Below are 25531 nucleotides of genomic sequence, written 5' to 3' on the forward strand. Positions count from 1 at the left end.
CTTTCTAACTATATATAAAAGCTTAGTATATATATATATATATATATAAATGTTCTTTATAAACCTTTCTATAATACTCTTTTACTTACTTAGAATACTTATTATATATTAGATTTAAAGTAATAAACTAGTATATATTACTATCTTATAGCTTTATTTAAAATATAGCCTTAAATACTTTAAGTTCTAAGATATTTATTACTATTTCTTTATAGTTATAGCTTTTTCTTCTCTTTACTTTTATATAAAGCTTTTAGAAAGTAATAATATATATATATAACTTCTAGAAGCTCTTTTAAGTATTTTTATACTTCTAGTATAAAGTATAAAATCTAAAGTAGCTTCTAGTAGAGTTAAGCTACTCTACTTCTAGCTAACGCTAGAGGTAGTAACTAGATTTTTTAAAGTATAAGGCTGCGTAAGCTCTAGAGCTTATACTAGCTACTAGCTTATAAAGCTTTTACTTCTATCTAAAGTTTTATAATATTATATTTTATAGTATATATATTACGCGTATATTATTTTACTTCTATTTAATTATTTTATACTAATTTAAAGTTTTAGTATTTCTTACTAAGACTTAGAGTAGTAGTCTAACGTAAGTATTATATTAACCTACTATAGTAGCGCTAGAATAACGCACTACTATACTAAAACGCTAACCTTTATAATTACTATAAGTAAGTTAGCTAATTATATATATTTCTAATTAGGCTAACTAGCGCTTATACTTTTATTCTAAGATTATAATCTTAAGAGCTCTATAAGTAGAGTAATAAAATATATAAATACTTTTTTATTCTTTTTTTATAGATATATAAGACTTAGAAGTATTAAACTTTATAGCTTTATTTTAGTTTCTAAGACCTATACTATAAAATAAAGTATTTAGAAAATATACTTATATTATAATTATATACTATATTAATTAACTATAGTATATTTATATTTCTATACTAGTATATTTAATAAAGTAATAGTAAATAGTAGTATATATTTTTCTAAAAGTTTTAAGAATTAAAAATAAGCTATAAAGTTTAATACTTTTAAATCTTATATAAAAGTATAAAGATAAAAAGCTAGAGTTTAACCTAGAAACTATAGAAAAAAATATAGAGTAGAGTATCTACGCGTTTTATATATTTCTTAAAGAATATTTAAAAGTTATATATATATTTTATTACTTTTTAAAAGCTTTATATAGAATTAGAAAAGGTTTATTAGACTTAGTTTTAATAGCTAAAAAGTCTATTTTTTTTTTATTTATAATATAATATAAAATTATAAGATATAATGTAGTAGGCTCTATCTCTAAAACCTCTAGAGAGCTAAGTCTACTTTAAAGTCTAATATAGTAATATACTATTATATAATTATATTATTATACTATTATATAATTAAATATTTCTTAAAAAAATATACTTTAAGCTCTATCTTTTAAATCTAGAAAGACTATTATTTTTTTTTTTTTTCTACTTTATAAAATATTTTTAAAGTAAGCTTATTACGTAAATACTATTAATATATTACTTTTCTTCTAATATCAAGTTTCTTTATATTTCTAGCTACTATAATATAATAAATAATTAGAACTATTCTAAACTATTACTAAATTCTAGCTACTTAGCTAATACTTTCTTTATCTTTTTTATTATTTTATTAGTAAACTTATTAATAATCTTTTAGCTAATAAGCTAGTTTTAAAAAAGTAAGATCTATTACTAGTATACTAAAGAATATATAACTTAAAGTTTTACCTACTCTTAAAAATAAATAGACTAAGGCTTAAAGTATTAGTGCTACTACTTTTAAAATAAAATAAGCTTCTAAATTTAGACTAGCTATAGAGCTATTCTAATACTAAAGTACTTTATAAAAGAATTTTAATACTAATTCTTAAAAGAATTTCTTTCTAATCTTAACTATTTATAGTAACTATAAATATATTTTCTAAATCTTTTTACTTTATAAATAATGCTAGTATTATAAAAATATATATAGACTAGATTAATATTCTATATTATATTAGCTTAATACTTAAAGTAGAATATAGTTATTATAATTTAAAATTACTAGATATATATATAGTTCTAAGCTAATATAGTATATTTTCTTTATAGATATTTTTACTAAGTATATTATAGTCTAATACTTATAGAAAAGCTATTTTAGTAGCTAGTATTATAGATATTTCTATACTCTAGTATTCTTAACTAGTAAAGCTAAATAGTAAAGTAGCTAAGCTTTATCTAAATATACTTAGAGTTTTACTTATTATTTTAAATTAGTATAAGAAATATTTATTCTTAAAAGTTTTATATCTTATAATTATAAAAAAGCTATTAGATATTATAATATTAAATTATTTAAAGTAGATTAAGTACTAGAAGTATTTTTTTGTGTAGGCTTTAAATTACTAAACTTAGTAGTAGATATAAGAATGTCTTTTAAAGCTTTAACAAGTTACTATATATAAATTATTGTGTTTAGACTTTTAATTTTCGCGCTAGTAGGATTTATGTTATCTTATTATTGTACGACAACCTACAAGTAAGTATGCAGCCTTAGCGACGGATCTAGAGCTACCCCCGGATCGCTCGGTCGAGATTATCACCTGCGTTCATTTCGGAGCGAGGAATCAGGGGAGAATGGGGATGCTCACGGTGGTGAAGGGAGCGTACGACAGCTTGGCATACGGCTGGTCGGGTGTTTGTTTGACTAATGAAGTGAGAGTCCTAGGGGCGATTAGGTTCATGTTGAACGTGTTCAATCGGCAGCTCATTTCGCTACCTTAATGCACTCATGAACTTCGAAATGAGGATGGCCATGTCTTTCGAGTGATGCATCTTGCCAAACACGATGTTGAATCTCATTCCACCCTGTATGTACCGTACCGAAGCAGTTCCTATGCCTTGTAGAGATTCACTCTTCCGGCTCTACGTTCTCATCCACACCGTACTCTTCGACGATCCAAGCACAGTACTTCTCCCACTTGCTCACCCACTCCTTCAATCTTTGCGCCCGTACTCCCTTCCCAAACATTCCATCCTTGACATCCTGGGTCCACTCTTTCGCACTGTAATCATCCAGACTAGCCCAACGCACGCTGTTCTCCGCCAATGAGCCCAAGCCTTCAAGACCAAGATTCTCCCATCCTTGAAGCGCTTGCCAAAAGTCATGCGACATGCCAGATACGCCTTGACCAAGGATAGTAGGATCATCGTTGCAAAGCGAGCAAGGAACTCCACGGGCAAGCAGCGCTGGCAGAGGATGCGACATGATGCTCGAGCAAAGTCGTAGCACTTCATTGGATACTGGGCAGCTCTCCACTAGGATTCTCTTCTCCTTGACCATGTCGATGAGGAGGGGATGCTTGTAAAGGCTGAACCCATGTCCTATCCGTCGCGTACCCAAGATGATAGCGTCAAAAAGATTCTCGTCAGTTGAGTCGCCGTCGCCAAGCGTTTCACCGGCATGGAAGAAGAAAGGTATGTCGACTCCTTCTTGAGCGCAGGCCTTGCGAAACCAGAAAAGCTCGGGTGCAAGGTCCGAGAGCGGGCGGCCGAGATCTTCCTGGCCCACGAGGTCGTAGCCTGCGATAATCTCGGGGAATTCGATCTTCATCTCGATGCATTGCTTCATGCCTGGCCGATTGTTAGTATGGTAATACAAACGCTCCCAGGCGCGTTGAAAATGGACGAGATGTGTGCGAGCGGCAAGCAACTTACTCTCAATCACCTGCTTCTTTCCGAACTGTCTAATGGTCGTCCAGATCATCCTAGCGCCCCAAAACTCTTTCCCGTCCTCACTCGCCTTAAACTTCTCAATCTCGTCCGCCAGATGCTCAAGCAAACTGAAGTGATCCGAGTCCCAGATCTCTTTTTTGCTGCTGCGGTAGGGCGTATAGAACGCTGCACGCAAGTCAACGTAGTATACGCCATCGTCGACTAGAGCCTTGCACATCCTGCGTACGAACTTGCGGAAGATGGGCTCGTAGTATATGAGGGAGCCGAGAATAGGAAAGCATGATATGAACTTGCGCCATACTTCGTTGGGACCTTCGTGATGAGAGAGGTGCTCTGAGTGGGTAATAGTGACGCGGGAGCGAATCCATTCGATGAAGGCCTTCTTGCCACCATTTGGAAAGGTATCCGCGGCTTGATTTACAGGCACCGGTGTGTTCGCAGTGTAGCTGTCGTGCCATATTGAAGCGTCACCGTTCGCGTCCTTGGAGTAGGTGAAGGAGAAGCCGGTTTTGCGCCTAGTCTTGTCGTCGGTGATGGGACTATCAGCAATAACGCAGACACCCTCAGTGTTGAAAGCTTCTTCAAGCGCCCAGTCAAGGTCCACCATGGCTTCCAAGTGACAGTGCAAGAGTGCGCCTTTCGGCATTCGCTTGACTATCTGCCACAGCTTGCTCTTCTCCATGCGCTCCTTGGCAAGTGAGAACATCATGCCTGGAAAGACATCGACATGTTCGGTTAGTAAGCTGTCTTCGTATTCCTTTGTCCAGAGGGTCTGCTGCTCCTCAAATCGAATCTGGGAGACGATGGCGCATGCTTCCTGGGCCATGGGCGATAGATTCTGGCGGAAAAGATAGTCTGGAGGTGGTTAGACCACTGCACATGCTGTACAGTGACGAACATTTTGGTTCACGAACCGCTTCGTTGTCTCTTCTCTTGCTGAACCAAAGCGTCTCGGCCCTGTAGGTACTGTTGGATGAATGGGTCGCTTAGGTTCGGGACACCTTCGGCCTGCGCCCACTCGTCGTCGTTCGCAGCATCGTTCGTAGTCATGATAGCGACTGTGTCTGCGGCTCAGAACAAGGAATGTTTGGTGAAGGAAATGTTGTTCACAATATGTTGCAAGAGTGTCAGACGCCCTATCGGTGACTTCCGCGAGTTCCTTCCTGAATGGAGCTAGTGACTGCTGACGTAACAGGGTCTAACTCGTGCCAAGAGCGGCGAGATACGGAGGCCTGCACAGATTACATGTACCAGCAGGGCACGCGGGAACACAGGGAATGGTGTCTTTCACTCTCCGACTGTGAAGTCTAAGCCGCACCGCAATCGCCACTATTGTCCCATTCACAGCACGCGCTGTTGACGCGTTGGGGCTTTGCTTATCGATTGCCTAGCGCGCGTTGGTGCATGCGCGGGGCGGTAGCGGGTGATGGCAGCTGCACGGTCGCCTGCGATGGCATAACACATCATCTGCGCTCCATAGCACCGCAACCTCGACGCTAGACGGCGGAACCTCGCCCTGTGATCACCCACGTCTTTTGTTGCCACGCGGACCGGCACCCTCACTAATCCCGTTGCTGATGCCCCTACAGTCCTGCTTTTTCTAGATCCGGGACCGTCCATACTTCACATCCGCGGCTGGTGAAGCAACCAGACTTGGCAGGCACCACTGTGCATCGCCGTACTGATACGAAGACTTTCACATTTCGCAGTTGTGATACGCGCCACCAACCCGCACGCTCCGCTATCCATGGAGCCTCTTCTCTCCCGTCGATAGGCGTTCGACCAGCCTGCCACCAGCGCGTCCCCCAACCCGGTCGCCAGCCTCTCCACCGCCATGGCTTTCTTCTCTACGCTCTCGAGCTCCATCGGCCGGAAGATGCTCCTCTACGGGTTGCGCCACATCGACATACTGGACAAAGACCCTGCCGACTTCGTGAGCGTCGATGTCGGGTGGCGCACTACACTCGAGGTTCGGGACGTTGGGTTGCACGTCAAGGTACGTCCCGGAGATGTCCATCACTGTGCGCCTAGTACTGACACCATGTTCTAGAAACTCCTAGCACTATTACACCTCACCCTCCCTCCCGAGATCCAGCTGTTGAAAGCGCAAGCCTCGCTCCTCCAGGTTACCTTCGTCCTCGAATTCGGCGTCCCCCAGATATTGATAGAGGTACATGGCATACGCGTAGAAGCTCGGTTGACCGAGCATGTCGAAGGTGCTCCCTCTTCAAATACTCGCCGACAGCACACCCAGAAACGATCCTCGCCACCTTCAACGGCCGCTTCGCCTTCCGCTGCCCCCAACAACCAGGACACGGATGGTTCAGACAATGACACCGATGACGACGACTACGTGCCCACCGTAGACGAGCTGGCCAAGTCATTCATAAAGACGGAGCCTCTGGAAGAAATTCGCGAGCTGCAGCATGAGCTCGAGTCTCAACCTACGTATATGCACGAGTCGGTCGCATCGAGTGACGATGGCGAAGAGGCTTCTGCCGGTATTGGAGCGCCTCTGACGATCCCAACATATCTTCGCAATATGTTGAATACCGCTTTAGATCGTCTAAGCATAGTTGTCAACAACATCGATATAGATGTGGAGGATCACTTCCCTAACGATGCCATGGACTCGTCAAAGTCAAGCGAAACCTCACCTTCTTCTCTGAGCTTTCACATCGAGCGTATAGCGATTGACTCGACCACTGCCAAAGATGTTCGCATTGAGGCTGAGTCTACAACGTTGCCTCCCGCCACCTCGAAGCTAGGTAAGCGGAGGATGCGGGTGGAAAACATCTGCGGGCGCCTTGTGTCCGATGTCAAAAATTTCGTATCTCAATCGCAGCTCTCGCAGACGACGTCATCTCCGCCTACTTCGCGATCTCAGGCGTCAAGCAGGCATGAAACCACCAGCGAACCTGCGACGAGTCAAGTTCAAGACCAGCCTGTTGAGTCTAGGCAATCCATACAAGAGGAAGTGATAAGCTCGACAACATTCCGGAGCGATCAAGAGGCGTCATCCAGCCAGATCGTTTTGCCAACAGAAGTCCAAAGTGCCATCTCTCACGGAGAAGCTGCCTCACCCAAGCGTTCTTTATCCCCGGACCAAGCACAGCTAGCGCTGTCGCCGCAAACAACAGACGATGATCGTTTTGCAGACGCTACTTCCGATGACGGCGTGTATGGTCAACAACTGCAGCCTTCACTCGGCCAGTTTCAGCAAGATCATGATTTCCCTGATCTTGGCGAGGGTAGTTTATCGTATGACGACGAGGGCTTGCTCAACTTCGCGATGCAGAATGACATGCTCAATTCACAACTTGAGGAGCAACCGGCGATGGAACAGTCCTCGGAAGCGGCGGCGTGGGGGCTAAACGGTGCAACTTCAAGCCGACATACTCACATCTCCGAAGCCGCTAGCGATGCATCCGTGTCAGACTTGCCTACTGTGTCTGCTCTGGGTCGCTCCTTTCCAGTCCCGAATGTGATCGACTCATCGTCTCAATCGGGCCATAACCAGGCACCCCACATCAGTACTGACAATTTGGCTGCAGCACATGAGCGAACAACGGATGATACTCAGGAGCTTTCCGACGACGTGCACCAGCACCTTGATTCGTCGCCTTCACCAGATGAAGACATGGCCCAGTCACGGTTTTTCACGCACGATGAGGCTGAAAGTATGTACATGAGTGCAGTGAGTGCGACGCAGGCTAGTTCCGCTCATGCTGGGCATGTTCCCGGAGGCTGGGACTCTTCGTCAGACTCAAGTAAAGAATCTAGTTCCGATAGGTCGGAACCGATACCAGAGGATATGATCTCCGGTAGCATTTTAGCGCCATTGCCAGAAGCAGACGATGGATGCGAGACTCCACGTCCGGGAAGCCGCCAGAGCTCGGTCTTGCCGCCAAGACCCGAACTTAGACAAACCCCTACGCCTGACGCGCCCGGTCCGCGAAAACATGCCAAACGGTTTCTCACCATAGATGAGATTACTGTGTGGTTCCCCATGGCCCTCGGTGATAAAGAGCATAATGATGCAACAAGTGAGCAAGTCGATGATGCGGCAAGCATGGAGTTTAGTCCTTCCAATTTGGGTGAAGATTCTATTTTCACGGAGATGCCAGGATCGTTCTCCAATTATGCACATTCTTCTTCACATCGTCGAAAGCCCTCCCTGGAAGCGTTGTCTCGCGGACGACCTACCCCCGCATCCCCACAAACATCTCGGCCTCCAGCGCAGCCCACGACAACAGGCGTGGCTTCGATTATTGTCGATGTCGGCTCCATAGTCGGTCATATGGACATTTCCACTGGCCGCATCATGGCCGCTATGTTTGCTAGGGCAACACAAGCTCTCACCGGGGAACTGTCCTCAAGCGAAGGAACTGTGAAATCGAAGTCCACGGAAACTTTGGAATCATCTCCCATGAGTCTTGAAGTTTCCGTGCAGAGCATTGCTCTATCGTGGCTGGAGCACGTGTTGGCGGAATCTACGCAGGAAGGGCCGCTTTCAGGGCACCAACTGGAACTTCAACCTTCGGATGCAATATTGAGAGCCAATTTCTCGGCTATGCACCTCACCAGTGGCAAGCCTTCCGGTATTTTGCGAACTCAACTTCATATTGGCAAGTTCACATTAGCATCTTTGGATCAAGACATCATTTCCTTCCACAGCTCACGGCCGAAATCCAGACGGTCGGCCAATGTCCCGCTAGAACAACCCAATCACGATATAGAACTGAAGTACGAGCAGGGGCAAGACGATCGTATCACCATCGTCACCCGTCCCCTCAACATTTTGTTTGACATCCAGAAACTGGACGACGCGTTGGGCTCCTTTGGTGGGTTCAGCGGCGTATTAGAGTTGAGCAACTCCATCAACTCTAGTAGCGCAGTCGCAAGTCCTGTCATATGTCCAGCCCGTTCTCGGCCTCGCGGTGTACATTTTGGTGATGGTCTACCTCCCCCTGTCAAAGAATCACCACCCACGAAGTCTCCGAAGATCGACGTAAAACTCGGTGAGGTATCTTTGGCCCTCAGGGGGAAGTCATGTTCCATGCAACTTCACACGACGACGGTGCGCATTGCTGTGCGGCAAAGCAATGTGCGCCTCAAAGTTTCCGAGACACAGCTGACTGGCCCTTACACCGAGGTCGCCCCCAAGACTGCACCTTTCGTTGGAGAATTGAAAGGCACTGAAATCAACTTTCTCTTCGCCCCTGGCGAGCAGGATCTGACTAGGCTAATATCCTTGATCACGCCATCAAAGAACCCGTACGAGAATAACGACGACATTCTCATCGAAACCCTGCTACGTCAGCGACAAAAAGGCTCCGTACTTCGAGTTGAAATCGCTGAAATCGGTGTTCATGTCTCAGATCTTGAACACATGAAAGCGCTAGAAGCTCTAGGGATAGAGCTGGCGCGATTGTCCAAGGTCACCAAATACTTGCCAGATGATGATCGACCTGGCCTTCTAAGCCTCGCATCGGTGAAACGGCTGGATGCTCGCGTCACTGTAAATGAGAAACTTGGAGATGTCTCAGTCATCCTGCAGGAATCCGCATTAGCACACGTCGGAGTTCCTGCTTTGCTTGCTGTTGAAGTTGGCAAAGCGACTGTCCGGCGCAACGACGAAGTATTGGTTCAAGAAGTTGTGGAGCTACGCCCGTTGGAACAACTACCCGTCATCATGTTGAGGATGGTGGGCGACGAGATGGAACCCATGGTGAAAGTCAAGTTGTTCAATCTATGCGTTGAATACCGAGTCAGCACGATAATGGCAGCGCTGGGGATTGCTGAGGATGGCACGGTAGACGATCTGGCTATAGGCCTAGCCTCAAGCGTCGCAACTGTCACAGGCGCATCCTCTCCTAAGACTATCAGCCGACAGTCTTCCCAAGCGAGTTCGCCAGTCACAGCCGTCGCTCAGCCGCTTCAGGTCGATCTTCTGCTGAGGGATTGCGCAATTGGTCTCAATCCTCGAAAATCACTCTCGAAGGGTCTTTTCGTCCTCACGGAAGCGCATGTTACGGGTAAGCAAGCAAAAAACGACTACTCTGTCACGGTGAACCTCCGCAAGGCTTCGATACATGCTATAGATGACATAGCGCGCCTAGAAGAAGAACACGGGCCTGTCTCGACCACACCCACTGCCAACGGCCATTTATATGGACTGAAATCCTTGGGCTATGTGTCTCTAAGTTCGATTTCGGCCGCAAAGATATTTGTCAACATTGGAGGTGATGGACAGGAACACCCCCAGCTAGTAGACGTGGAGTTCAAAAATGAGCTGTTTGTTATTGAGTCATGCGCAGATTCTACACAGACGCTCATGACAATTCTGAGCGGTCTACAGCCCCCAACGCCACCATCAACCGCAGAACAGTATCGTATGGTACCGCTACAGCACATGATGGAGTCATTCACTGGCGATGGATTGTTGCAAGATGAAGAAGCCGATGACTTCATGAGCAATGCTGACTTGATCGAGGATGATCTGCCAAGGGATCCTACCTTCGTTGGTGGACTCTACAATTCACAACCCCTGCTGACTGAAGAAGAAATGGGCGACAGTCTATTGGGTGAAGAAGATCTCAGCGCTTTGGCCACACCGCCTGTAACTCGCCAACGTGGCGATCGAGCTCTCCTTGAGAGCTTCCAGGAGAAGCACGAAGTCACTCGAGGAGAAGAAGCGTTTGATTTTGACGACGACTACTTCGGAGAGTCAAATATTGAACCAAAGGGTAAAGCCCGTAAATGGGATTCTGCCAAGAACCAATATCATCCATCCAATGAGTTCAAGGTCACAGGCGCTCCACTAAAGGTACGGGTCCGCGACGTCAACGTAATCTGGAACTTATACGACGGCTATGACTGGCCTCGAACACGCAGCGTTATCAGCAAAGCTGTGGATGACGTTGAGGCTCGCGCCGAGGAGCGACGGCATAAGGGACGAGAAGAGGATGACGACGATGACTTCGTTGAGCAAGACTTCCTCTTCAACTCGGTTTGGATTGGTGTGGATGTGAAGGACGAGAAAGGAGCTCTAGCCCGACGTATCAACCATGATATTGACGATCTTGCCAGCGAGACGGGCAGTTACGCGACGTCAACAGCGACACGCTCGACTGGAGCTACTCTACGGCCTCGAAGTACTACCAAATCTAGGCGTCGTCTCAAGCTCGAGCGTAGTAAACACAAAAAGATTGCATTCTCCCTCAGCGGGGTCGCAGTTGATCTTGTCGTCTTTCCGCCGGATACAGGCGAGACGGTCAATTCCGTCAATGTCCGCGTACGAGATCTAGAGGTTTTCGATCACATGCCCAGCTCTACCTGGAAGAAATTTGTCACGTGCGCAATCGATCCAGCGAAGAGAGAGCTCATTCGTCCGATGATAAATCTTGAACTCAATACGGTCAAGCCGATCACTGATCTAGCGGCTTCGGAGCTCGTCATTAAAGTAAGTCTTGATGCATGTTGAACATCCCAGCTCTTGCTAATTTGATCGTCAGGTGTCTATCCTTCCACTCCGCTTGCATATCGATCAGGACGCTTTGGACTTTATCACGCGTTTCTTTGAGTTCAAAGATGATTCCGCACCCGCTAGCAGCCCAGCTGGTGACCAGCCTTTCATTCAGCGGTTGGAAGTGATGGCGGTTAAGCTGAAGTTGGACTACAAGCCAAAGCGCGTGGACTATCGCGGCCTCCGGTCCGGCCACACAACGGAGTTCATGAATTTTCTCGTCCTCGACGGCTCGGACATTACCTTACGCCACGCGATTCTGTACGGAATTACATCGTTCGACAAACTTCACAAGACTCTCAATGACGTGTGGTCACCGGATGTCAAGAACAATCAGTTACCAGGCGTACTATCGGGGCTGGCAGGCCTGCGACCTTTTGTGAATGTCGGTTCCGGCCTCAAAGACCTCGTCGTTGTTCCAATGCGCGAGTACAAGAAAGACGGTCGAATTGTGCGCAGTCTGGGGAAGGGTGTACACGCATTCGCTATGCACACAACGTCAGAGGCGGCACGTCTGGGTGCGAAGGTGGCGATCGGCGCGCAAATTGTGCTGGAAGGCACTGAGGAGTTCTTGAACCCACAGACTGCCTCATCGAGCCGCCATCAATCCCTCGACTGGGATGGCGAAGATCCTAATTCCGACACAGAAGAGCCACGCGCCGCATCGAACTACGCCAATCAGCCGATCGGTGTGGGCGCTGGTCTTCGCAGCGCGGTCCGGCACTTCGAACGGGACTGGAACACTGCTCGTGACGCAGTAATCGCGATTCCTGCATCGGTCATGGAAGAGGGTAGCGGCACGGGTGTCGCAAGGGCCTTCCGTAGACATGGACCGACTGTCGTCTTGCGACCTGCAGTTGGTTTTACGAAAGCGGTGAGCAATGCGTTACTAGGCGCAGGCAATGCGCTTGATCCCGAATCGAGGCGTAAGATTGAAGATGTAAGTGGTGCTACTATACTAGTGATGTGAACAGGACTAACATTTGTGCAGAAATACAAATCTTACTAGCGACCAGCCTTCGTTAACACGAGTATGAAGTCAAGTAGCAGGCCATCTCTGCTGTAGGCTGTTTGTTCTCGATCTAGTGTTTCTCTTCACTTTTCTTCAGAGCGTTTGCATAGCGACGGACGGAGTTTGGGTGGTGAAGGCGTCGCATTTCCAGCCTTTTGCTATGCCGTTGGCACTGGGCAGGCGTTGTCACACATTTTGACATTTTGATCTTTCGCTGAATACCACTAAATTTCCTTTCAAGTGTATATAATACTAGATTCCAAGCCGCAGAACGTGCTTTGTGTAGAACACTGTCGCCCGCTCCTGTACATGCTTTCCAAGGCTCCCATTCTGATGTTGTCTTTCCCGTTAATCATGAGCCTTCCGGACCCATAACTCCGTCCTTCTGGCATCAAGGGCGTGATTATACCCTTGGTAGGTGAGTACCTAACGATGCATCTCTGCTACCGAACTAACAGCGCCATCCCCGGACTAGCCTGTCCCAAAGCCTGTTCCCCGTCCCATTGCGCACGCCGCCTCGTCTCTACCTCACGGGCGGCACGTCGGTCTCGAAGAGGCAGGGTATCAATTCGGTCGTCTTCGCAGCTACGACGTGTCATCTCGCAGAACTTTCCGTTTTCGGGTGAATCCATATTGATCAAAAAGTCGACCTTGCGACGGGAGATGTTGAGGCTCATGGTGACGTTTCTGGTACTTGATCTAAACCTGGTCAGCTGCTGTTGAAGCTCCCGAGCGCGGGGACGACTCACGTACGTGAGAAACCACAGTGGAATGTTGGTGATTTAGCTCAAAGTAATGCTTGGTTTTGTGTCACCCCGGTTCGATATTGTAGTTTTGGTTGGGGTGATAGTGAAAGCTTCTGAATGTTTCGGTGGGTGATTAAACTCCGCTCAGGTGCTTTTATTGCAAATCTGGTCGTGGGTAGATTCGTGTGCCGTTCGATGTGGAGAGATAAGGACACGCAGAATTTATGTGGAGGGGCGGCCTCAGCCGCCCCTCAAACTTGACCGCAGTCAAGGTGCATGAACTTCGCCACGTTTGTGTGACCGGCACCAGAAATGCATGGGCTGAGCTCATCCGAGCTTCAGCTTGCTCCCCGACATATCTGTCGAATTACTTACAATTACCTCGGTAGATAAGGATCGCTTGGTCTGGCCTATCTGCTCCGCCTTAATACATCACTGCTTTGCGAACAATTCATCGTCACCTGGGTACAGCACATGATATCGAACCAAACCGGTCAAGGCACAAGCATAGCCACAACGTCATGACCCCATCTACTTCGCCTCTTGTCATCGATCTCGCCGACGTCAGAAATGGCTATCCATCGCTAGCCAAATGGATCGCTTGAGATCCTGACGATGAGCCGCTTGTGTTTTCGCAAATTTGGAGTACTTGCAGCGCGCAACATATTGTCGCTGCAATGCCAGATGGTGACACTTGAAGATGAGATCGAAGGTCTAGAATCTGAGATCAGGCAGTCAGCCGATCTGGACACCCGCCGGTCGCTTCAGCGGTGGGAAGTTATGTGCGAACGGGCGATACCCAGTTCTAACAGCCTCGAATTGCAGCTTCAAGTAAAGCTCAAAGGATTGCAGGGGTTATTGAAAGAATACTGTTGGTCTCTTCATCACATCTTGGGCTTCATGCTGATTCATTGGCCAGACGAAGCGCTGACCTTGCGCGCTCAAGTCGCCCAACTCGGTAAACCCAGTCAACGAATCCTGACCACCTATACGGACTATCTTAACGGAACCGCGATTCGAAATATGCCGGTCTCCTCGAAGAAGCTGATATTTGGTCGCACGAGCAAGTTTCTGGAAGAAACACAAGACCTGGTGGCTCTTCAGAAGCCGTCCAACCAAGATTACCTGTCTCGTTCGCTGAGGAACCACTGGCTCTTCACCAAACATTCACCACGCGAGGAACTAGACAGATCAAACAGATATAATGACACACTCGTCGCACAGATTGTGGCTGCGATAAGCATGGTGCTCGCTGCAGTTTTGCTAGTCGGCGCGATCGTCAGTCTCTACTTTCTGAGCAACCCAAACGCAAAGCTGGGGCTCTTAGCCGTATACACAGTGCTATTTGCACTAAGTGTAAGGCTTTGCACGAACGCAGGACGAGCAGAAGTCTTCGCTGCCACTGCTGCGTATGCTGCTGTATTAGTAGGTTCGTTTCGCCCTTTACGAGATCTTGTGGCCCCTGCTAAACATGCGCAAAGTGTTTGTGAGCGGCGATTTCGGTGGCAGCAATAGTGAATGTTTTATACAGCTCGAAGGAGGACTCTGGAAGACTGTGAGCTGTCCCTAGGAGGTGGAGCCGGCTATAGCGAGCGAGCTCAACACCACTTAGCCTGTATGCTCGATTGAATGCGAGTTGTGGGCTTTGACGTGTTCAGCGTCCAGTAAGACCCTGGATTCCAAATTGAAATCTGACAGGCGTGCACGTGCCAAGACGCGAAAATTGTGCCACCAACACACGTAGATGTGCTAGATAAGAAGCGCGTGCGCACATTCCGCCATCCAACGCTTTATGACGTTAGTTCCGGCAGCGCATAAAGTCGCGTTTACAAGAGCGGGTGACCCGTGCTTGAGTGGAAGCAGACCAACAAGAACATGATTACTGATCCCGAGGCTGGCAAAACACCATATAACAGCAGCCTGGTTGTGCACGCACGACGTGTACAGCTACCCGGTCCAAGATCTTTTCACGTTCATGTTGCACATATCTGTCTTCGAGAACAATCACCCAAGGCAGTGAACAATGGGGCATGAGTTCATTAATATCGGGCCGCATTCTAACGCCGGAGAAGAATCCGCGTGAAGAAGACGATCGTCGGGTGTGGCATCTCGAATTCGTACAGAACCATCAATGGTTTGATGATCCGGTTGGTGCAGCTCTAGTAAGTATACCTGAAGCCCTTCTGGTCGCCATCCTGTGCGTACGTTAATATCTTGTCACATGAGTAGAAGGTTGAGAAGACGTACATCATTGTACTCCAGTTCGAGCTCACCACGATCCGCACGCTTGTTCAAGCTCCAGGATCTCAGTGTTATGAGGATGACAATGACGATTGTGAGCAGGCAGCACGCAATGCAGGCGTACAGTCCTGGCTCGTATCCGGGCTTGTCTTGTTCCCTACTCGACATTAGAATGGCACGGTCGATGGAATGCAGTTTGCAGATACATACCTGAAGACGAGACCTCCAGCGATACCACCAACACCACCCATGCCGACCAAGATGGCAGAACAGAACGCGCGCTTCCACTGGCCTCTGATGTTGTTCGCCTGATATGACATCGTCGCGGGAATGTTGCTATTTGCGCCAGCGGTGGTCAAGAAGACGCCAAAGTACCTGACGTTCGGGTTGGAATGGAAACCCATGATGGGCAGACCGACAAGGCAGAGAACCATGTTGAACAGGATGATGGGTCCGCGAAGGTGGTATTTGTCTCCAAGCCAGCCGGTGGTGTACATGACGATGGCAGCAAAAGCGTAAGGAGGAGCAACGAGACACTGGGCAGCGCCGGTGCTGAAACCCATGTTCAATGTTAGGATGATGGGCAGGAAGTACGCCAGTGCGTATGTAACTGTGGTGGTGTTGAAGAATATCTATACCCGTCAGCGAATGGGAGATCATTGGAAATATTGGGGCTTACCATCGCGAAACCCCAGATTTTGATGTCAGCACCACCCTTGAAGAACTTGGCCATGGACCATGGCTCTGGCCTGGCATCACCACGATCCCTGTTGACGCGGTCGATGATGAACATGGCTTCACGCTCAGTCAGGAAGTTCCAGGACTTATGCGCCTTGTCCGGGAAATCAACCAGAGCCCAGTAACCGACGATACCAAGGAAGCATGTGAGCGCGCCTTCGATGATGAAGATCCCTAATTGGAAGATGCAACGTCAGCAGAGTCACATCAAGGCGTAACCGGGCGATGACTTACAGCGCCAACCATTCAGGCCCTGCTGTCCCTTAAGTTGCATCAAGCCGTAAGCGAGGATACCGGCGCAGGCAGATGCCAAACTTCCAAGGATGTAGAAGCATGAGTATCGCTTTCCGATATCAAACCGGGTATCTGAGAGAGGTCTTAGCAAATTGCGGCGATCCAAGGGCCGACATGCGCTTACACCAGGTGGACAGCAAGTAGACACAGCTCGGGAAAAAGCCAGCCTCGAGGATTCCCAGGAGGACTCGTAGCGCGGACATGGTACCGTAACTATCGGCAAAGCCCATGCCAATCATGACACCGCCCCACAGCACAACGATAGCCGATAGGAAATTGCGAGGTCCGAGATAACGACAGATGACGGTTGCCGGGGGTTGGAAGACGATGTAGGACGCGAAGAATACGATGGTGACGATGGAGTAGCGTGAAATCGAGCCCTCTAGGAGACCGAGTTTGAGGTCAACGGTCATACTACTTGCCGTTAGTCTTGATGACGCGCAAATTCACGTGTCGTTCACGAACCCAGCAATGGCAGCGGCACTGAGGTTGGTGCGGTCCATCAGACTGATGCAGTAGAGCACTCCCACGGTTACGACGAGGCGTCGGTCGATGCGATGGATGATCTTCTTCTGCTCGCGCTCGCTGAACTCGCACTCGTATCCGGAGCCATCCTGGGAGCCGTCGACGTTCTCTCTAAGAGAGACGGGCCTCTTCTCGAACGCATCGTCGTCACGCATGACAGCCACTTGGTTGGCCATTGTTGGGGCGCGTAGGGTAGGTGTTGACCTCTAGGGCAGTAGGTGGTGAAGGTGGGTTGTCCGGGTAGGAGCACGGAAGTCGCACACGATAGACGCGTTATATGTCAAAAAGCACCTGCCGTTTGCCTCCCCGCCTGGACGCTGCCAAGTGAAGTGGGCGTGTTGGGAAGGCATCCCGCAGGCAAAGTACCGAGGCTCGGGGATTCACCACTCATTCATCCAGCGTGTGGATACTCATCGAGGACGATACGACGCCATCAGCAGAAAGCAGGCCACCTGCGGGAAGGAGCGAAAACGCGAAGGCGATGAAAGCTGGGGAGAGGCTTGGCGTGTGGAGACCCCGCATGCTAGCGAAAACCGCCGTGGCTTCCGGATCCACTGACACGCCAGATGACCTGCGAGCGAAGCCTTTCCACGAGCCGGCCGCCCGTTCTTATCGTCCGCCCTGGCAAAGCTACTTCTAGGGACGAGAGCTGAAGATTCGGCATGGCCCGACTGGCGTGCTTTTCTTTGTTCGACCTCACGTTGTGCGACCCAGCTATCAAGCGATCAGCGTCACCACGTTTCAACGACACGCGCGGGGTAAGCGGGCACGTTCCTGACGCTGGAGGAACTCCACATGGACACATTCCACCTTTCAGGCTTGCCCCAGGTGGGAGACTGCTCCGACCTGCTTTGCGGCGTGTGTGGTTCGAGCCGCATTGAAGCTTGGGGCATTGGCACTGATATCCCGTTCCAAGCCTCCGGCGCCTTGGCAGGCTGTTGTCGGCGTCATTCTGATCATTCTCGCGATGCTTGACGCTGAGGAAGATTTCCTTTGCAGACGCTTGCGGCACGCCTACCTCCGCGGGGGACCCGGTAGCCAGCGGCTTGGACTGCGGCGCAAACCCATGAGTCTCACATTGTATCAGCTCAGCAGAACTGCTCCAGCTTTTACAGGGACATCAGATCTGGTACTGTATTACAAAGCCGCGAATGTGTGGGGCTTTGGCGAGAGAACGACGCCGCATGTAATGCTCTACACCCGAAAGCGAAACCTTCAACACACCGACTCGCTAATTGACGGTGCCTCTAGTCTAGACCAGCAGGCTCCACCAATCTTGTCCCGAACCTGCCATCATCACAAGCGCTCGCTTATGACTCCTTCAGTATCCGTCGCTAGGCCCGACAGCAAGGGATGCAGTGCATGTGTCTACCGGTGCACAGCATCACAGACGTGGCATGATGACACCGCCCAGTATCTACGCTCTGCACGAGTTCGTTCCACTTTCGCGTGTCTAATTAAAGCAAGGGATGTTCTTGTTGATTGTTCGAACCGGATGCTTATTGAAGGTATAAACCCCAATCATGGTTAGGGATTAAGACGATACTCTACGCACCTAGAAATCCCAGTTTGTCTGTATCTACGAGATGCGTTTCTTCCTTTCCATATCGGTTCACCATTCCTTGGGAACCAGATCTCATGCACCCATAACCAGAAGCTCGGAACACGGCGATCGTTGCATAGTAACCCGGTGCTTGGGAGCCTAATCGGTAACCTTCCCAAGACTCTGGCTTCCCAATAAACTCTCCAATCAGCGTTGAGTTGCTACTCAAATGACCGAGGCAATTATGGATTCGACTTTCCAAGCCAACGACACTGAAATCTCAGCTTCGTAGATGCATCCATGACGCGTGCCGCGACCACAATGTTGTGTGGCTCCTAAGTCCTCAACACCACCATACCTAGGTAACTCGTATGCCGTCACCAATCGCGGCGCATGCATGGAAAGAACCGAGGCATTTACGATGTTACCGCGTGGCATCTCAACACTTCCCGCGAGGCACCTGAACATGAACACAATTTCAAGGACCGCATTTGCACCATCGATATTGGAAGCGCGCGATTCTACCAATGAGCTGGCTTGGAACCAAACAAGTTCCGAGGCAACGCGCCGTCAGATCCAACGGCCAAGGAACGCCGTACACATCGACACAAGCCACAAAAGTTGCAGTAGGCGGATAGATAGGCTTGGACATTGGCAAGAAAAAGGTTCGGCTCCGCTTCGCGTGATGACAGCGCAAGATCGCTCAAGCAACCTTCCGCCAGTATCACACTACGCGTAACAGCTCTCGCATGTGACGACGTTTGGAGCAAGTAATGCTATGCGACGATGGCCTCGCTGTTCCTACCATTCTCGACTTGATATGTACCGGTCCCGCAAAGTTTGCAACTACAATGGAATAAAATTCCCCAGGCCTCTCGGTGGCTTCGGCATCCATTTCTCTCCAGCATCCGTGGAGTAGAAGTAAATCGCACAATTTCCTTTCTGATCACGGTCTTCCAATTACAAGTCAAACCCTGATGGGACAAATACGGTACACTTAGTTTCGCTGTCATCCTGCCCTCTACAGCATCGAACGTATCGGGAGGCAATAACGACAGATGCTGTGCACTGCGAGCTGGAGGTGAGGTGCTCGAAGTTACTATACGAAGTATGCAGAATGATGAGGCCGTAGCTACCCCGGGAAGAGACGTTGCTCGCGATTGATACATTATAGGTCTGCTCATTCTGTTTTCGGTAGTTCTCGGGGCAACATAGTGGCCACGTGTAGTATGTAGTCACTCTCACTCTTATGGAACCCGCATATTCCTCGCGGGATCCATCGCAACGATACCGGGCACATCATCCACTCGAGTTATTCTATTGTCACATAAGCAGACAATAAGAGAGGACATGTGTCTGCACAGCCTCTGTTACGGCCTCAACGGTCTGTAAGAACGTTGATTATCGATGGAGATAAATCGTAGAATCTTGGCAGTTTGGAAGAATAAAGTCGTATGATCAATATTCAATTGTAGCAATATTAAGAGTAAAGAACGCTGGTAAAATCGGATGAGGGAATACATGTGCATCAACCACCGAATGCAGTTCTATTCAGCCTTTCGCAGACGGCACATCGCTAACCTGAGTATCTGAAAGGAATTCAAGCGACAGATAACGCGATAGGCGATGCCTGAACAAATTGGTGATGGCTACGCATGAGGGGATTGGGTCAGGCATGGCAACTTTAGCCGAAGTCCAGCCGTCCCACTATGACAACATCGTGCCGAACTCCACCTCAGCATCCCAGCTTGCGCTGCCCTACATCCTGTTTACAGCATTCCACAGCATGTCTCCCACGCGCGTTGATCACGTCGCTCATGCGCTACCCACTCTCATTAGCCGTCTGCCTACTTGAACAACACAATGTACGCACTGACGCTAGCCGGCATTCCCATCTCCATTGGCGCCAACGAAGCGGTACACCAACAGCGGCTGCTAGACGAAGAAGCAGAAAGCGATGAGCGCCAAGAAGAGTTCTACCTAGATGTGTTCTGTGACGCGAAGAGTCGGAAGAGGGACGAGGTGGACGGCGCGATCGTAGTACTGAAAGATGGCAAGGTATATGCGACGAATCTACTTGTTCCTTTGGACAGGCTGACCAGTATGTAGATACGGCTTTGGCCCAAAGATCCGGAAACAGGACTACCAAAGCCCGGTCCGAACGATGAGCCACCACCACATCCATTCACCGGTTTCTACCTACCGTTCCCGTCATCAGAACTACCGCATCGCCCAATGCCTGCAGCACCAGTGCTAGGCCTCGTCAGTACTGTGCCACCTTCACCACCTCCATCGCCCGCTTCATCCGCGCCCTCCACACCATCCCCCACGCCCTCCAACAAAGCTCCTTCGAAACCCACGAAGCCCAAACTCAATTGGCTTTATGCCAACAAGACGACGCGCGAATTACGCTATGGACCGCGCGTTGAAGCGAAGAAGCATACAGTTGGGCCTTGGGACTGGACGGAGGATGAACAGGGGCTCACGTTGGATGGAGAGGAATGCCTTGTTGCCGTGGAAGAGGAGAAGGGGGGATATGGTTGGGCTGTGTACTGGGATCGGGAAGATGATTGTTTGAAGGAGCACGGGATAGGCAAAGACAAGAGGGTGCTGAGATGTAGCTTGGAAAGGAGACTTGTGGAGGAACAGAGGGTTAAAGGGTTGGACGAGGACTGATGCTACCCAGGTGCTGGTCGGAAACAGGGCGAATAGCATTCGTTTCCCAATCACTAGGACAGTAAAAGTAAAGTTCATACAGTGTTATCCCTTTGCGAGTTATGCGAAATATCCACCAATGCATCACCCCCGATGTGGAATTTCACTTGCATGCAGACAGGCTTGGCCACTACTTCAAGTGGATGCACTTATCCTCACCAAGGAGGATTTACAATGAATTCTATGGGGACAAGTAACAAAAGAACTTCTCTTCACCATTCACCCTTCACGATGCGTCGTCCTGAAACACAGGCGTTGTGTCAAAGAACGCGAACCTCGCGCGCTCTGATTGGACGAGGGCGATCGACGGTGAGCGGGGAAACGTGTGCAGGGATGTGCACGTGTCGGGGCCTCGTTGCCGGGCAGACGCAGGGAAATCAACACAACATCAAATCCACGCCGTGCCTGCATTAGCCACGCCGTCCCACGCGCCCTCCTACCCTCTCGCACACCAGCACGAACGAAGCAGAATTCACGCCAGCCTCTTGTCTCTTTCACACTACCGGACGGACCGGTGCTTTGCTAATCTCTCTGCGATCAGAACACAAGTTGCCCCGCTGCAACTCTCGACTCCGTGGTAAATTCTGCAGACTTGCAACGCAACTACGCCAAAAGTTTCGTCTTCAACTTCGACATAGACAAAATGAGCGGTGCAAACGCCAACATCGCAGCGCGGTCCGTATCCCTCCTACTCAAGATCCATGGACCTGCCACTAACGCTCTCTCAGTCTGCAAAAGGAGCTTATGGACATCATGACCAAGCCCACCCCTGGTATCACCGCATTCCCCGATGACGAGAACATGACTGTCTGGACTGCCACTATCGACGGCCCGGCCGACACCCCCTACGCCGACCTCGTCTTCAAGCTGTCCATGGACTTCTCCAACAACTACCCCTACATGCCGCCGACCGTCCTCTACAAGACCCCTATCTACCACCCCAACGTCGACTTCTCAGGCCGCATCTGTCTCGACATTCTCAAGGACAAGTGGAGCGCCATCTACAACATCACCACTGTCTTGTTGAGTCTCCAGAGCTTGTTGGGCGAGCCGAACAAGTGAGTCAAAGACTTGTCTTTGAACAAGCGTAAACAACGAAGTACTGACATCGAACAGCTCAAGCCCTCTCAACGGCCAGGCCGCTGAGCTCTGGGACAAGGACCCCGCCGAGTACAAGCGCCTTGTCCTCGCCCGCCACAAGGCTCCCGAAGACCTGGACGCGTGAGCGCCTTCGCCGCATCTACTTGGATCTGACAGTGTCTCGCGGCTCGGTGCGTCTGACAATCGGCCCGGCATGCTGCTCGACGGCACAGTTTGTTGCGCAACTTCAGCGGGGCGTTGGGTCTTAGTCGATTTCTTGACATCACCTGGGATAACAAGCAGGATTGATATGCTGGGTTGACTTTTGGCTTCGGCATGGAGTTGCATTCGGCGCTTTATATTGGTTCGCATTGCGACGGCGTTGGATAGTGTCAAAGGATAGTCACAGTAACTCGACTGTGATGTCTTGTGGCGTTGCGATCTCAGGAATTACGAATACCTACGACAAATCTCTGTTTCACGACATGCATTCTTGATGTCTTTATTCTGTTGAGTGATGTTGCAGTGCCATGCCATCGGTGGCTGCTTATCCCACCAACACCAGCTCACCCAGCCATCGCCTCAATGTACGACAAAACGTACAAACCTCATTGAGTAAAAGATCCAACAAGAGAATAGCACAGACACAAATCATCATCTACTGCTCGTGTGCGCAAAAACATGGCGGTGTCGCCCAACACAGGCGGCCTCAGCAGCGCGATCGCCTTGCCCCACGCCACTGCCGCTCAACGCGGGATCGAAGACCGGGGTCACGCCGCACCTTCGGAGTCTGCACTTGCGCCCACGCCCACGCGCCCAGCGCCGTCCCCCAGGGCCTGACCGACCTGCACATCAGTTGATCACCGCGCGCCTCGCCGATCAGGGCACGCAATCCACGATTTTGCTTCTTCCAGGTTTTCTAGACTTTCTAGACAACTGAAACTAGACAAGTTGCGCAAGTCAGGTTAGTGACGACGTACATGGCGGACTGACAATGTACGACCTGAGATTACAAAGCCATGCGATGCGTTATGAACTTCTAAATGGAGATTAGATGGAGTCTGGGTCATGGCGTTATGCATGACGGCGTTTCTGAGGTGGTGGTGTGCTGTGGCTGGGAGGCTGGGAAGCCCTTCGGATCGGGGATGCGCAATGGGAAGGTCTGAGTGCGACGCTATTATTTCCGCAGCGGCTGTTGAGGCAGACTTAATATTCTAGGTTTACCACAATCATTTACGGACATTGGATGCGTGGCCAGCCATGTGGGAGCCACTCTGTCCGGCGCCCAATCTCCCGAAGCCTCGTATTGCGTCGCGCGCGTAGCCAGGAAATGATGCGGACCTCTTGTGATGTGACAGGAGGGTCATCCGTAACGGTGCTGACGTAGTGTTCGTGAGGAATGTTTTTGCTCGGACTTGCTTTCCAATGTTAATGACATTAGCATAGTATAGGGGTAGTTCTAGATCAACGTTGTCCCATGATGTGCGGCTTTGAGTACCGCAGAATCGCGGAGAAAAGCAAAATCTCCATGCAGAGTGGGTATCAGCCTCATTCGTCAAGGATAAAATCCGATCATGATGAACACGCCCGGTTTGATCGGGTAGGACGAATCAAGCGGGAGGCGAATACTCAATTACCCCAGTTGCCGGCGCAGTCATCTGCAGACCCAGAAAGTTGCTGGACAAAGGCGAGGCAAGTTTTGGGGCTGGATCGCGATATGCAGTCTCGATCTCAGGTTTGCAGCGTTGCTTTTCGACACAACGTTGCACGAACGAGGGGCGAACCCATCGAAAAGTAATCGCCCTGACATCGTTGTGCTCACTTTCCATGGAGATTTGATGATCTTGTGACGGCAGCTTGTGGTACCTCATCTACGTACCCCGCCATGGCCTCGCAATGCAATATCGCCAAAAGACGGGGTCAGGGGTGCAGATATTATACCTCGGATGCCTTCCAGAACACGGATGGTCTCCAAATTGGAAGACGCTTTGCAGACCCGATGAGGTCGGGAGTGACGGCTGATCGATGTTGATCTTTGACATCAGCTGTTCGCATGGCTTGCTGGCAATGTTTGTTAGATACACTGGATGGGCAACACTGGCGAGCGATACGGACTGTATATGCAGGTCAGCGTTGGTCTCGCTGCAGGTGCTCGGGAAGGTCAGAAGCAACCACGAACACACGCTGCTCGTCTACCTGCAGCCGTCGTTACTCATGCACATGTTGAGTAACATGTTCGTTCACGCATTCGGTTATTGTTGCTGGCCGTCGAACCGGACGCGAGGTTCCGACGCGGATGGCTTCTAGTCTCTGATTTAGTCTCCACCATACCGCCTGACGCTGCAGCCGATGATATTCTACGAATCATAGAAGCAGCCCTGCTTGCCGACGTACGCCTGGTCAAATGGTTCGTCGTAGTCGATGAGTGTGGCTGACTGCTAGAGGTGGGGGGTTGGAGGAAGTGGCATGACTCGCATGAAAACTTTGAAGCGCAACGAATTCAGCGATGAATGATGTAGTCGTTTCGAGACACTGATGAAAGCTTGGAGAGCTGCTGGTATTTGCAGAGTTCCACCATAGCTCCCACAAGTGAGTCGTTCGAGGAAGCAAGCTCCCCACTCTCGGTGGAGGGTTCCGCAGGCACCAAAATAGGTCGGGCTTGGATGACCCTGTCATGGCGCCTCCCGATGAAGCTGATCTAACCAGCACCGAACCCGCCGCGCCGGATGACAGCGCGGGTGACGCGATGCCCCCAACCGAAAGCCTCAGCCCGTGAGGAATCTTTCTGGTCAGGCGATGCGCCCTGGGGGATGAAGAAAGCCTCACTGACAATACTGGAGAGACACCTGCAGGCCAACGTGAAGCATGGCCTTGCTGTGGTCTCAAACACGGACAGGGCAGCTTGGATTCGAAACAGGTACAGCACATACCCGACCCTGCCTGGCGCACCCGGCTCCCAAATTCCGCGCCCGTCGTTTTTAAACGCAGGCCATTTGCTGCCCGCAGTTCTGCCACGAGTGATGGTGGACCCGCCCAGGCTTGCCAGACTCAGCACACCGTGCAGCTCTGGTCAGCGTGTTGGAATATGGCGCAGCACTGGAGATCGAGTCCCGAGTCAAAAGCTGTCGCTCTGCGCTTTTTGCATGCTGTAATGATCGCATCGTACCGTGACAAGCATGCTGTTTTAATAAAACGAAATGGGACCAGTGGGCGTGAATGGCAATGCCTTGCAGCGGCCACAGATTGAGGTAGCACGAGGTACCTTGCAAGCGGGCCGCCGCTGGATTTGGCACCCTGAAGCGTAATCGTGCTATGCCTCGACCGCCCTTGTCGGCACCACCGCCTTCTCAGGCATGTGTGCTG

The 25531-nt window shown here is 49.6% G+C and overlaps 5 protein-coding genes across 5 annotated transcripts; 3 read left to right on the forward strand and 2 right to left on the reverse strand.

Moving 5' to 3' along the window:
* Window positions 1-2922: 2922 nt before the first annotated feature.
* Window positions 2923-4796, reverse strand: J4E88_008356 (uncharacterized protein; the record flags this gene model as incomplete). The annotated part of the gene is made up of 3 exons (XM_049401966.1): window positions 2923-3644; window positions 3729-4601; window positions 4661-4796. The coding sequence occupies 3 exons, from the start codon at window positions 4794-4796 to the stop codon at window positions 2923-2925; spliced, it is 1731 nt and encodes a 576-aa protein (XP_049252064.1).
* A 784-nt stretch (window positions 4797-5580) lies between these two features.
* J4E88_008357 (uncharacterized protein) lies at window positions 5581-12283 on the forward strand (the record flags this gene model as incomplete). Its single annotated transcript, XM_049401967.1, has 4 exons — window positions 5581-5742; window positions 5797-11211; window positions 11264-12214; window positions 12266-12283. 4 exons carry the CDS (start codon window positions 5581-5583, stop codon window positions 12281-12283), a joined length of 6546 nt encoding a protein of 2181 aa, XP_049252065.1.
* Window positions 12284-15191: 2908 nt separating this feature from the next.
* Window positions 15192-17006, reverse strand: J4E88_008358 (uncharacterized protein; the record flags this gene model as incomplete). The annotated part of the gene is made up of 7 exons (XM_049401968.1): window positions 15192-15227; window positions 15280-15430; window positions 15484-15905; window positions 15953-16185; window positions 16246-16377; window positions 16430-16719; window positions 16771-17006. 7 exons carry the CDS (start codon window positions 17004-17006, stop codon window positions 15192-15194), a joined length of 1500 nt encoding a protein of 499 aa, XP_049252066.1.
* A 3230-nt stretch (window positions 17007-20236) lies between these two features.
* On the forward strand, window positions 20237-21049 carry J4E88_008359 (uncharacterized protein; the record flags this gene model as incomplete). Its single annotated transcript, XM_049401969.1, has 2 exons — window positions 20237-20431; window positions 20483-21049. 2 exons carry the CDS (start codon window positions 20237-20239, stop codon window positions 21047-21049), a joined length of 762 nt encoding a protein of 253 aa, XP_049252067.1.
* Window positions 21050-21731: 682 nt separating this feature from the next.
* On the forward strand, window positions 21732-22313 carry UBC11 (Ubiquitin-conjugating enzyme E2 11; the record flags this gene model as incomplete). Its single annotated transcript, XM_049401970.1, has 3 exons — window positions 21732-21763; window positions 21817-22146; window positions 22205-22313. 3 exons carry the CDS (start codon window positions 21732-21734, stop codon window positions 22311-22313), a joined length of 471 nt encoding a protein of 156 aa, XP_049252068.1.
* Window positions 22314-25531: the final 3218 nt, after the last annotated feature.

This window comes from Alternaria novae-zelandiae (genome assembly GCF_023758075.1).
Source record: "Alternaria novae-zelandiae strain BMP 2774 chromosome Unknown scaffold_19, whole genome shotgun sequence".
NCBI lineage: Eukaryota > Fungi > Ascomycota > Dothideomycetes > Pleosporales > Pleosporaceae > Alternaria > Alternaria novae-zelandiae.